The sequence below is a fragment of the Micromys minutus genome (assembly GCF_963924665.1).
Source record: "Micromys minutus genome assembly, chromosome: 29".
Taxonomy (NCBI): domain Eukaryota; kingdom Metazoa; phylum Chordata; class Mammalia; order Rodentia; family Muridae; genus Micromys; species Micromys minutus.
In genome coordinates this window covers 716,516-730,401 of record NC_137964.1, presented here as the reverse complement: position 1 = coordinate 730,401, position 13,886 = coordinate 716,516, and the positions used below count along the sequence as shown (strand labels likewise).

The window sequence follows — 13,886 nt, the reverse complement described above, 5'->3', positions numbered from 1 at the left end:
GAAGACAGCATGTTTCTGTGCACTTTCCCAAATGAAAAGGCTAGGTTTTTCAGTCTCTTAACAGACAGCATACCCCATGAAGGTTTAATGCCAAGGGGTTCAACTCCATTTTCCAACATTAAACAATTATCAGGCCAAGTCTTTTGCTCTTTAGGAAATACTCCAAGCCCTTAGGTCCTGTTCCAGGTTCGAGACAACAGACCTCAAATTTCTTAGTACTGCCCTAGAACAAAGTTTTCTTCACATTTCTGGAACCTGGGAACTTCGTGATCATTCGAGCTAAGAATGTGTTTGATTGTTTTTGTTATATTTTGATGGCAACTTCTCTATATTTACAGCACGATTTGAGGTCTCTACATCAGCTCTGTTTCTGGTAGTCACAAAATATAAAACTAAACTGAAGTAATATTAGAGAATTGTGATAATATTTCTCATTTAACCAAATGACAACAACCTGTATTTTCTTCCAGGCCTTGGGATTTCAAACTTAGGGAGAAAAAAAGTATTCCCAAGGCATTGTAAGATCATGTCTGCACTATGCTTTCCAGCTGCCCAGCAGTTTTTTTGTTTTTTTTTTTTTTTTTTTTTTTTTTGCAGATTGTTCACAGTAAGAAAATGTACCCAATTCTACTTGGTCCCAGCACATTCATTCTATGGTCTGATATGTACTGCTAGAATCCAGCAATACTGTCCTTGAAAAGATCACCATTTCCCATTAAATCAACAAAGCCAAGGGGCTTTTTTCTTTTCTTTTTTCTTTCTTCCTTCCTTCCTTTCTTTCTTTCTTTCTTTATTTTTTGGTCAGTCACATCTCTACAATAACAATATTCCAAATGTTTTAATTCAGTAAGGTTACCATGTCAGCAGTTTGTTATGTCTGTCTTATCTCGTAGTCCTATCACCACACTCTTTCCCTAGCAATTCATCTGGTAAACCACACAAGGCTCCTATTAGTACAATGGCTCTTTAGTCATTTCAATTGCTACTGCCACTTTGTACTACAGTGACTGGGGAGTGAATAAAGTGTGATTCCTGCCTTCTGAAGTGTAAATGGCAGTAACAATGCCTAAAACATTTACTGGTTGAATGCCACCACTAGGTAAGACCTTAACACCTCACATCTAAACATACCACTGATCTTCACAGCATCTTATGAAATAGGTAAATTTAATAAATAATTCTTCAAGGCAACAAAACAAGGTTTAAAGATGATTAAGGACTTGAAGATGGCTCAGTGGACAAAGTGTTTCCTGCACTAACATTAAGGGCTGAGTTTGAAATCCATTTAAAAAGCCAAGCATAGTGGCATACGCCTACAATCCTTGTTCGGAGGAAGTGGATCCAGCTCACTGGTCAGTCTAGTTGACTTGGAAAGCTCCAATTGGTTCAGTGAGTGACCATTTCAAAAAAGAAAAGAAAATTTAGATAGAAACTGTTTGAAGAAGACACTTAATATTGACAAAATTGACCTCTGGTCTCCACAAACATGTGTGCACACACACTCACACAGAGGAGCATGCATACAAGTAAACACACTATGCTGGCTAGTTTTATGTCAACTTGACTGTAGACAGCCTGTGAACATTTTCTTAATTAGTGATTGATGTAGGAAAGCCCAGTCCACTGTGGATGATGCCACCCCTTGGCTGGTGTTCTTTGGTGCTCTGGACCATGGTGTTTTGTCACAGTAATAGAAGCCCTAACACACATGCACACACTCACACACATACATGCACGGGTGTGCAGGCACAGATTAAGCAGCCCACCCAAGAAGCACAGCTACCAAGTAGCTGAGTCAGTTTTTGTTTCTGCCAAGGCCATCCTCCTAAGCAATATCCTAGTGTCTCCACAAATAGCTATATCCAAAGCTTAGGCCCCTCCTCTAATTCAGAGCTTAGTTTCTGAACGGCTGTCCAGAAGCATCAGGGACCCCACACACTAATATGTTCAAAACATGGATCATGACCATACTACCCAAGCAAAGGTCCAAGCTCAGGGAAAACCATGCTCATGAACTAATCTTAAAAAGAGGCCTGAGGTGGCCTGTGACACTTGCACATTCACATGCCAATATATTACCCAGCTCTTAGTGCTCCTAAGTCCTAAATCATCCTCACATCTCCAATACTCTAGGCCCAATTCACTGCTTCCTTCCATCTCTACTGTCCCTACTTCTCAGTCTTCTACAGACATCAGTCTAGTTCCTTCCGTCTAATCTTAGGTTCAAAATAAATTGGAATGCTTTATCTCCCTTGAGATAATAATCCAAGATACAAACCTTACCCTGGCAAAAGAATGCTTGTGGGTAACCCCAACTGAGGGGGTTGAAGCAGATGATCTGCAAATCCTAGGTGAGCCTAGGCTACTACATACCAAGAACCTCCTCCTCCCCGCCCCACCCCCCACACACAGGAAAGAGAGAAAACAAAGGATGGTATTTAATGGTGCAGGTGCATCTATGTATTGTTGTGACTCAAATCCAGAGCCTCATGCATTCCAGCATTATTCCTGAGCTCTCTCTCACTCCTGAAGCAATGATAAGCCTTTGATATACACAGTGTTGAGGTGGCATCCTGCTAGATACTTTGTGACTCCCTTGGAGTCCTCCAATAAAATCTTTTTTTTCCCCTGAAGAAATCCAGGATGAGTTTCTAGTTTGCACACAGGAGACTTGCCTAAGAAAAAGACTCCAAAACAGCCAAGATGACAGTTAAATGGTGGGTAAGGAGAAAAAGCCTCTGAGGCAAAAACAAAATATATTCTACTTAAAACAAAAGTACCATCATGCAACAAATACATAAATATGTTCAATGTTTATAATCTCATGACCTCCTTTCAAAGGTGTTAGAGAAAATGCTTTAGGGCAAGAGCCATGTTTGTTTATCTGTTTAATGTTCTGCAAATTATTACTGCTCACACCGAGAGCTATAGAAAGCTGGATAAAAACACAGAGCCAAGTATGGACCACACAATGAGAGAAACAAACTATCAAGTTACACCCTTGGAAGCTGACTGACTTGGGGAGTGGTTAATACATACTCTTATAAATAAGATCATTTTCTAGTGGTGCAGTACCACTATTCAGATTCCTGATTGTAGTCTTACATTGCCAGGTATTATCAATTCATGACGGTTTTAGTCCAAAAAAATGTAAATATAAGTATGCTAAGAGATGGTGCGCCAAAGAATTAAAAAATAAAGCTGTGAAAACAACTGCATCCTGTATAAACACCTTTTCTGTTGCCATCTGGTGGTTCATGTATAAATTCAATGAAGCCAGGCACTTTATAGAAGAGCTTAGTCAGGAAGAAAGTCTCCTGCATCACACCTACCACCTGGAGAGTCAAGTTACAACTGTTCTTCACTTTCAAAACTTGCCCTTTCTCACAAGAAAACCATGAGTACACACAAAATAAATCAGCTTAGAATGATCACTTATACCTGTGTCATACAAAGTCCCTTCCTACCCAAACCTGACAAGTATTCCTAGGTTCAGCAGCTAAGTTACTACCACCAATTATTGTCACTGTAACTAAGGTCCCCAGAATTCATTCATTCTCTGGTTACTACTATTATTTTTATTTTTATTTTATAAAGGTCATCCATCTTTCTAAAATTAAGCTTCCAAACATCCCATGGTAAAGAATCAAGTACAGAGTACACAGACGTTCTGAAAGAGAAAAGGCAACAAAACATTGTGTCTGGGAACAATTCTGCCTATCCGCTTTAAAATAATATTTTTTTAAACACAACAAAATCTAGCTGGTGAGATGGCTCAGCAAGAAAAAGTATATACTGTTCAAGGCTGACAACCTAAGACAGGTCCCTGGAACCCATTCTTGAGAGTTGTTTTCTGGCCTTCCTCCATAGGCAGGCTGGGCATGAAGTGCTACCACATGTGCTCAAAGATATGTGCACATATGGACATGCATATGTGTGTGTGCACATACACACAATAATAATAATAATAATAATAATAATAATAATAATAATAATAATAATAATAATAAATTAAAAACAGGAAAATAAAATACATTACAGAAAGAGCTAGAGAGATGGCTCAGAGGTTAAGGGCACTGGATGTTCTTCCAGAGGTCCAGGACTCAGTTCCTAGCACCCATGTCAGAAGGATCACAACCACCTGTATTTCAAACTCCAAGGAATTCAATGCTCTCTTCTGTCCTCCAAGGCACATAAACACGCGCCAATCACGCATATATACATATATATACAAGCACTACTATTTTTTAAAGTACCACAGAATCCACAGTCTTACAAATATTCAACAAGCTAATTTCCACAGATCAGCCAATTAATCGATTTACTTGAATGACAAGTCAGTTGTAAAAAATGTGAATGATTTAATTGATAGCTATTAACTTCTCTAGACACTGAATATCAACAGAGTGGCAGCTAATCATGTTAAACGTAAAAAATTATTCTAGACCTAATTTTAAGCAATTTTTAAATTACTAATGGTCACTGTCCAGTAAATCTAAACATCCTCATGGCCATCATTATTTCATCTCTGTTTAAATCTCTCACGCATTCATTGCCACCAGATTGAGATTAGTCATGTTCTTTCTTCTTCTAGCCATTTAGATAAATAAATGTCTCCTATTTTAAGAATATTTATTTCTCCAAACTTCAGGCTTACACTGATAAATTACAGCACTAATTTGTTTTACAGAACCTAAAATTTTGAGCATGAACCATTTTCAAGCTGTAGTAAATCCATCACGTGTTAGACAGCAGCACCTACGGAGAAATATTACATTGCACACCAGTTGTCTTCAACACTATATATATGCCCTGACAATAGTGAAACGAAAGGGAACAGTTCCGACAAGCTAAGACATATGGAGTTACAGAACTCCAGACAGCAGGCACACTCGGAGAAGAAGAGACTCAGAGCAAAACAATTCCAAACATCTCCTCACTCACTAGTCTAAGATCCACCACCGACAACCACCTTTTACAGGTAAGAAAACAGACTCAGGAGAGGCTAACAGACTTGTTCACACTGCAGGATGGCTTCAGAGTGAGATAAAAGCCAGGGCTACAGAGACACTAAGCCCAACACATTTTCTATCTGCCTCAGCCATGTTTCTAGGAAAGCTTTAGAGAAATTATTCTCCTTCCCAGAATGCCCACAGGAGATGGGGCCAAGCTGATGCCATCGTCTCTGGCTTTAGAATTATTGTCGGGGCACCAAACCTTGCACCTACTAGAATAGCAAAGGTATAAACATATAGGAATGTTTCCTTGAGTTGTTTTAATGTTGTTGCTGCTATTGCTGTTTTGTTTCTAGATAGTGGGAAGAGAAAACAGTGTTAATGTAATGAAGCTGTAAAATTAATCAATTTCTCCAGAAGATCTCAGGTGTGATACCTATAAGCAGCAGGAAGGTGTCTATCAAAGAGGGACAGACTTCTGCATTTCAGGGATCCACTGAAAAACTTATTACCAATGATTTATATGTGCTACCATGGATGGAAGAGGTGCCAAAACACCACCTCTAGCTGAGAAAATACATTCTCACCCCAGTATTTAGATTACAAATATTTACACACTCTTATTAAAAGAGATGCAAAACTTGGAGGTAATTCCTAATGTCTTGTAGAAATGCTGACATCAAATTAATTACATTAAAGGAAACTGTATGAACTTAGAATGCCCATATGCATTGCTGCTTACTAGTATTTAACCAAGTGACAACATAAATATTAAAATGTTGTTTAAATAACCCCTTGATGATCTATAGTGCACACCTTTGGAACTATTTTTGTAACCACCCTCAGCTTCATTCCACTGCCAAGCACGGGGTCCTCTCTTTCAATACTGCTTTGTTCTTAGAAAATCCTAAGTCAGAGCCTACACAGATATCAGTGCTCCCCCTGCCCTGTGGCCATCCCACAGTCTAATCTTAGTGAGTAGATCTCACTAACCTGACCTCTGAGGACCCCAAAACAAGGTCAGAAAGAGGCAGAAAGGCACCACACAACCTGAAGTCCCAACCCCATGTGACAGCGATGACACAAGGACTCAGCACGGAAGCATAAACTGCAGTTACCTGCAGAGCTTGCGATGCAGAGACACCAGCCTCATTCACAGCCTCCACTTTGTCTGAAGTCAGTATTTAGGATACAGGACTTCCCAGTCAGGTACAGTCCCAGCAGGAGGCTGAACTTAACTGTTTGTTGTTAGAGAACACACATGCTACACAAAGCACTAACCAAAAGATCTGTTGCACATTTTCTACATCTATAAGCCTTAAATTCCATGTACTTTAAAGTAGAAAAAAGAATTTTTTCAAATGTCCTCCAAGAAATGGCATGCTGACTCCTGATGGTCCACCTTGGGGTGGCAGCACACTGCCCACTCAACTGGAGTTCAAGTTATAGTATAAAAAAAAAATGGGTGGGGTGAGGTCATACCAAAGTGACAACATCTATTTTATTAGAGGACAAGGTTTGGATGCACAGAAAATGGTATGCACATTTCTTTTCTCTGTCCTCCAAATTCCCCCAAGTGACTTTTCTTGGTTCCTGATGGTGGCTGTGGTGTAAGACCATAAGTCACAGACAGGTCACACAGGTCACACAGGTCACACAGGTCTGTCCATACAATATTCAGAGCTTCCTCACCTTCTTTCTGCACTATAGATCAGACCACCGCCTACTTTCTTTTCTCCCTTAACAGCACATACTACAGAGAGACTCGAGCTATGTTCATAGATGCTGGACCAGGCTTTTCTCTCAGGTTTCACCAATACTAATCCTGGAGCCTTCAGCAAATCGCTCTTGAGAACTGTTACCTTCTCAAGAGTTGCTGGGACCTATGAGATGGCTCAGTTGGCAAGGGTGCCTGAGGTCAACACCTGGGACCCCTCATGGTGAAAGGAGAGAACCAATCCTCACAAGTTGTCCTCTGACCTCCATACTAGTGCTGCACAAACACACTCACACACAAATGTTTAAGGGATTGTGTGAAGAATAAATATCCTTGGTGCTTGGTTGACAAGGGAACACTATAGAAGAGCTACAGGTGGTTACAGGAAGATGGCACAGAAGGGGGTTTACTGATCAAGTAACTAGTGGCCCTCTGTTAAATGTGCATTGGTCTAGGAAGTGTCTGAGCACTGATTAAGTAAAAGCCTATAGTGAATCAAGGTGGTCTGAAACCCAAGGTCCAGTTCAAATTCAAACTACAGAACTGAGGGACCAGGTCAGAGGGTAGGAAGAGGAGGGAAACACAAAGCACATCTGGACTAATGGAAAACAATAGGCGCTCAAAGGGAGGTTAGACTTGCAGTGACCTCAATTAACAGTGTTTTGTTATTTCTCCATCAAACAAGTGGCAGAAAGGATAATTAGCAGACCTTACCCACAGCTGGGAAATGGCATGAGGAAAGTGGCTCAGACCACAGAAAAACAGCAAATTCAGTAAGATTGTGGGATTAGCAACACAAGGATAGAAAAAAGTATGGGAATCTCACATGCAGTACCCATTTTTAAAAATACATGTATAGGTGTTTTTCCTGAATGTATACCTGTCCTCCACATGTGTGCGGTGCCCTGAGGCCTGAGGAGGGCATCAGGTCTCCTGGAGCTGGAGTTGAAGATGGTTGTGAACCACCATGTGTGTGCCATGAGCCATGTCTCCAGCACATGGAACCTTTTAAAATATATTCTAAGATCTGGCAGGTCTGAGGTGAAGCCTACACACTGTATTCTTTAATTTCACTAGTAATAAACTGGGTATGGTGTCACAGGTATTACAGAATCCCAGAACTCAAGATATAGAAACCAGACAGGATCAGAAGTCCAAAGACATCATTAGCTACACAGTGAGTTTGTTTGGGGAGCCTGGGTCACAGGAAACCCTATCATATAAATTAATGTCACTAATGATTCTAATACAACCCTAGGGGTAGCCCAAGTCAGGAGCTAAACAATTTAACTATCAAGGAACACCACACAAACTACAAGGGCTGATTAGAAAGCAAGCTCAGGACCTATGAGCAGACACAGGTTCCAGGTCCACAGAAGTCACAGGGATCTAAAGGCTTGGGGGCAAAATTAAACAAAGCATGGAGTCACACAGAACAGCAGTTCCCAAACATGTCTCATCATCAGTATCAACTGGGGAGTCTCCAAATCCTACTGTTCAGTCCAAACTTCAAGTCAAGGAAGCCCAGTAGTACCATCCTGTCTCAAAACTCCTAGAGGATCTAGTGTGCAGCCAAGTTTGTGAAACACTGGGTTGGAGAAGTTTCCAGAAAGTTGGCTGGTAACTAGAGTGAGACAACAAAGCCATGTAGCCAAGAATTGTTAAATGACAGTGGACATGAGAGTCACCTGAAAACACTTGGTGGCTCACAGGAAATGAGCTGGTCCTGATTCTCACAAATGTCCCACCTGACGCTGATGCATACCAGTGTTTGAGAAGAACAGATCCAAAAGACTGAAAGTAACATTTTATTTTGAGATGGGCTCTCTCAGAGAGACCAGAGCTTAGAAATTCTACTAACCTGATTTGCTAAGCTTCTTCAGGGGATCTGTCTTTTTCTGTCCTACCCCTCCCATAATGCCAGTCCAGGACACCTCTGTCCCTATGATGTATCCGTTGGCTCAGAAGCCCCCCTTCTGAACCATTCATACTTGGTGCACAGCATAAAGAAAGCATGCATTGCCACCTGCCTTCCAGATGTAACAACTTAGCTCTTTAGGAATGCAGACAAGTCCTGAACAATTAAACACACACCAGTAAGGAAAGTATATAATGGGAATTTCCATTTTCATGCACAGGGAAGAAACTGCAGTATATACTGAAGTTACAGTTGCAAGATCCAAACCTAGTGCCAGAAATATATTTCCTATTTGTAACGTTGGCCATGCATACATACATAACTTTTAGTAATTACATTGTCCTCATTGTCTGCTAGAAATCATGACCAAACCAACCCACAGGAAGAGAGAAAAAGCCTACAGGATATTAGGAATAGCCTCAGATAGATGCACAGTATCAGTGTGGCATTATGACAGTTCCAACTTAGTGGTAACTGTTCCATGCAAAATGTTACATTTTATCTGATAAGATTCTAGAGAATGCATTCCTGTGCATATGACCAACTCATCATCTCATCAGAAATCTCGACAGCAGCACCAGAATTTTCATTTTCAAGATACATGAGGTTTTGTCAAATGGTGACATCTCCTCTGTAATATGAATTTTCAATACGATATAAAAGATGATGGATATATTACACATTTCACATAGCACAAAGAACAGAAACCTGTCGATGAATTTAAAATTTGTGACAACCTATTTGAAATTTTACACTAAAAGATCTGCATACTTTCTTGCACCATATAAATGTAAAATGTGTTTTTACTAGCAAGAAGGAATAAAAGATTTCCTCCCCCTGAAAAGTGAGGCTGTTGCCTCAGTATATACATGTATAAAAATTAATAGTTTCCACTATTAATTTTGCAACTGTGAAAGAACAATGCTTTGCACAGCCTACAAGTGCAGCTGACAAACCCTGATATACTTTAAAACAAGGGCTCTAAGTGGTCCTTCCCACAGCTCAAAGTGATTCGCCAATCTTCACATGTATAGGTGATTGTCAAGAGAATGGCACTTTTATTTTTAGGAAGAGAAACTGAACTCCATCTCTGAAGGTCACCTAAGTGATCTCGATTTCTTCACTTGAACCTGGCTTCTCTGACAACATACAGATTCCATTTTATACAACCAGTAAATGCTTTTTCTCTGAGATAACATCCTTAAGTAAAAAGTGGCACCCAAAAAAAGGTGAAATGAATATGTTAGGTGTGGAGGGGTTAAAGTAACCAGAAACAATTATTTGTTTCCTTATAGAAAACATAAAAGGGCATTTATCAACACCTACTGGGAAAAGGGCTGCCAGTCAGATAACAACATTAGATAATTTATATAAGAATATTAAGTTATTAGGTACTTGTTAAGCTATCTCATTGTAATATTGAAATCAGACTTTTAAGTACTACACTTAAATCATTGTTTATTTTTACCACACATAACTCATCAGCACATATAACACTGAACACAACTATTCATAATTTAAGTATAATATTCCTGTTTCCTGCAATCTCCAAATACCCAGTGCCTTACTGTGGTAAGATTCCAGGATACAAGCAATGAACTTGGAAGCTAATTTTCCTAAACAACCAAGTGCAAACCAGGTTCATTAATCTGTTTTAAGGACTCCATTAAAAGTCATGTTAACAGGATTATGATTTTTTTTTTAGACCATCCACCTCCCTGGGCAAGAGGAATCTGACTAGCACATGCATGCCTCAGGTTTAAGCGGGGGAAATTCAGATTTAGGAGGGAAAGCTCTTTCCGGAGAGATTCATTCCATCTCCATTTGGAAAAGGTCACCTAGAATACGCAGATCCACTTTCCTTCTTTTAGAGAACACCTCCATATTCCAAACAGAAGCAGTGAAAGAAGAGAGAAAAACAAAGCCCTGAGGCAAAACTGTGAGCTCTCAAAGTTTTGCTCCACGGAGTGCAAGGCACCCACTTGGGGTGAAGCATCAGCACTGGAGGTAGGGGGCAGTCCAGGGGAGAGGGAAGGAAAGGGCGGCTGGTGGTGACTGGCACTTGATATTTGAAGTCCACCGCGGATGTCACTCATCATTAACAAGACTCTGCGTGCAGACTCAGATACGAATCAGCTCATGTTTAATCAGTGCAACAGAAAGCGCTGGGCATTCTTTGAAGCCACAGTGGCTTAGGGTTCAACTTTAAAGGTTCTTTCAGTGCTCCGATAAAATTTAAAAAGAGAGAAAGAAAGAAAAGAAAAAGAGAAAGAAAAAAGAAAGAAAAGAAAATGCAACACAACACACAGGGCGCATTCTCTGGCTTCTCAGCTACTCGATGTCTGCGCACTCCGATTGCAGCGCGGATTAGAGACACGCCGCATTAACCCCTTAACTGCCTCCAGACCTAGCGACCCGCAGTCCTGACCTGGCGATTCAGAGAGCAGAAAACCCCAAACGCTCACCAAGTTTCAATCACTGCGCCAAGGGTCAATCACCACAATCCCGAGGTGACTCCATGCCGCAACCACAAAGTCTACCTTAGGAGATCCACCCTAGGTGGCGCGCACCCCAAGAGTCCACCCCAAAGGTGTTCATTCCAAACAGCACTCACCTAGAGTCCACCCAGAGCGTGAGCACCCAGGGTCCGCATCAGGGTTGTCTCCAGTATTATCCATCCCCAGTGTACCCCCCAAGATCTATCCCTAGCCCACTCCAGGCTGAACATATCCCATAGGATCCACCCAGGACTGTCAACCCTCAAGTCCACCGGGGATGTGTATAATCTAGGAGATGACCACTCAAAACAGTCCATCCCAGGGGTGTGCACTCTAGAAATTTACACCCCCAAGGCCTAGCCCAGATGTGTCCATCTCTAAAGTCCCCAAGGATGTTCATTCCTACTACAGTCTATGCCAGGTAATGCCCACTTCAAGACTCCATCCCAGGAGTGTGCACCCCCACAGCCTAGGGGTGTGCATCCATAGTTCACCCTAGAGGTGTCACCCCAAGACTACACAACTCTATATATAGCTCAGCCCTGCAAAGTCACCTCAGTGATGTCCACCCATAATATAGTTCACCCCAAAGGTGTCACTCCAAGACTGTGCAGCCCTGAAACTCAGTCCAAGGTACTCATAACATAACCCATCCCAGACGGTGCCCACAAAGTATACCATAGGGTGTCACTCCAAGATCGTGCACCCCTCAAGCCCACTTGCAAAGTCACCTCAAAGATGTCCATTCATAATATAGAACAAGTGGCGCCCACAAAATCCACCCAAAGGTGTTACCCAAGATTGTGTACCCCTAAACCTCAGTCCAGAGGTATAGCACTTGCAAAGTCACCTTAGGGATTTCCACTCATTATAGCACATCCCAAAAGGCGTGACCCTAAGACTACGCAGCCCTGAAACTCAGCCCAGAGGTGCCGACTCACAACATAGCCTATCTCAGCTAGTACCCACAAAGTACACCGCGGGGTATCACCCCAAGACTGTGCCACCCCTCAAGCCCAGCCCGTAAGTGTCCACTTGCAAAGTCACCTCAGAGATGTCCATTTACAATATAGACCAGGTGGTTTACACAAAGTCCACCCCCAGGGTGTCACTTGGGGAGCACCCGCTTCAGGAGTCCATCCTGGGATTGCGCACCCCAAAGCCCACCCCGGGAGGCACCCATAAAGTCCATCTCGGGGGTGTCACGGCGGTCAGGCCCGCACCTACCTTGCGCCAGCGCCCGCAGCAAGTGCAGCTGGAGCAACAGCAGCGCCCACCACCCGCGGCCCGGCCTCAACTTTGCGGCCCGCCGGCCGGCGCCCAGCCCGGGGGTCCTGGGCGCTGCGCGTAGCCCGGGGCGCTCAGGGTCGCAGTGGTGACCGGTCCGGCTCCTCCGCGGCCGCCCGGGGCCCGCGCGCTCAGGGGGCGCCGCGTCTCCGCCGCCCGCCGCCGAGGGCCGGGCGCGGGCCATGCCGCGGAGCCGCCACCCCCGGGCGCCGCCGGACGGGCAGGGCGGGCCGGAGCGCGCAGACCCGCTGAGGCAGCGGCGAGCGCCGAGGGGCGGCGTCCGGGCTCCGGTGAACCGCGAGCGGGGCCGAGGAGAAGTTGTCAGCGAGCGGGGAAATGCTCGGCACGTCGCCCCCGCTCCTCGCAGCCGCGCAGCGCCGGCCCCGCAGCGCTCTCTGAGGGGAGCTGAGCAGAACGCCTCTGCCGCCGCCTCTGCCGCCGCCGCCCCCGCCCGGCGCTGAGGAGAAAGTGCGCCCGCCCGCGCGCCGGCTCTCGCCTCGGCCGCCGCCACCGCCGCGCCCCATTCACAGCCCGGCCGCCGCACGCGCCGCCCGCGCCCGCCGCCCACCTCTGATTGGCCGAGCCTGGCGGCTCTCGCGCCTGGGACCCGCCCCCACGGTGCTCGCTTGTTTTCAAACTCGCCGCGCCCGCCCGCTTGCAATTTCGTGCCGGGGCCCAGAGCGACTTCCCGCGCCCGCTGCGCCCCCTAGGGACCCGCGGTGGGGACTGCAGCCGGCGCGCCGTCTCGGCACGCGCTTCCCTGGCGGGCTTGTCTGCGGGGCGTGCTCAGGCGGGGCGGTGCCTTGCCGGGAGCCCCCCGGGGCTGAGCAACACGCCCCGTGGATGGGACGACACCAGATGTGGGGACTCCCTGGCACCGCAGTCCCAGCTGAACCTGAGGGATGCGGGAGCGGTGGGCTAGTGGGCACGCCCCGCCATGCGTCCCGGGAGCCTCCCCGCTTCCAGCCAGGGACTCTGATGCTGGGGTGTTTCGGAGCCAAGTTGCTGTCATTGCAAAGGAGAAAGGCGCGCGATCGAGTTTCCAATTCCCAGCAACCGGAGGCACCGTGGGGCGCAAACAAGCAACCTATTCTGAAGAGTGGACATGGCTTTGGAGAGGCATCCAAGGTCATGCGTGGCCAGCAGGACCACAGCACAGGGTACTTCCCGCTGTGCGTGGGAGGATCTGGAGGAAGGACCTACAGGGGGAAGGAGCGGACATCCCAGGGCCTGAGGAGCCTGCAGGGGTGGAGAGGTCGGGGTGGGCGCGGACACTCGGCAGCATGTGGTAACCATTAGCTGAGTTTATGGGGTGAACTGAACATGCTGGAGCCTAGAGGCTGGGATTTTTGTGGGAGGGGAACAGCGAGGGGGGTATGCGAGTAACAGTCCAGTCCTACGTTTGGGGGAGTAGTCGGAGAGCTTGTGATGGAGTTTGAGTGAGGTCATATGTGACTGGAAGGCCAAAGAGACAGTGTGCCCTGCCAGGGGCTGGCTCCCTAGGAAGTGTG

The 13,886-nt window shown here is 45.0% G+C and overlaps 1 protein-coding gene across 1 annotated transcript in view; it reads right to left on the bottom strand.

Annotated features, from left to right (window-relative positions):
- SDK1 (sidekick cell adhesion molecule 1) overlaps window positions 1–12,559 on the bottom strand; it is a gene marked incomplete at both ends in the record, with an annotated part of 923,105 nt that extends 910,546 nt beyond the window's left edge. Inside the window, one exon of the mRNA XM_080940510.1 lies at window positions 12,316–12,559. Coding sequence (XP_080796636.1) covers window positions 12,316–12,559 — 244 coding nt within the window. The remainder of the gene's footprint in view (window positions 1–12,315) is intronic.
- Window positions 12,560–13,886: the final 1,327 nt, after the last annotated feature.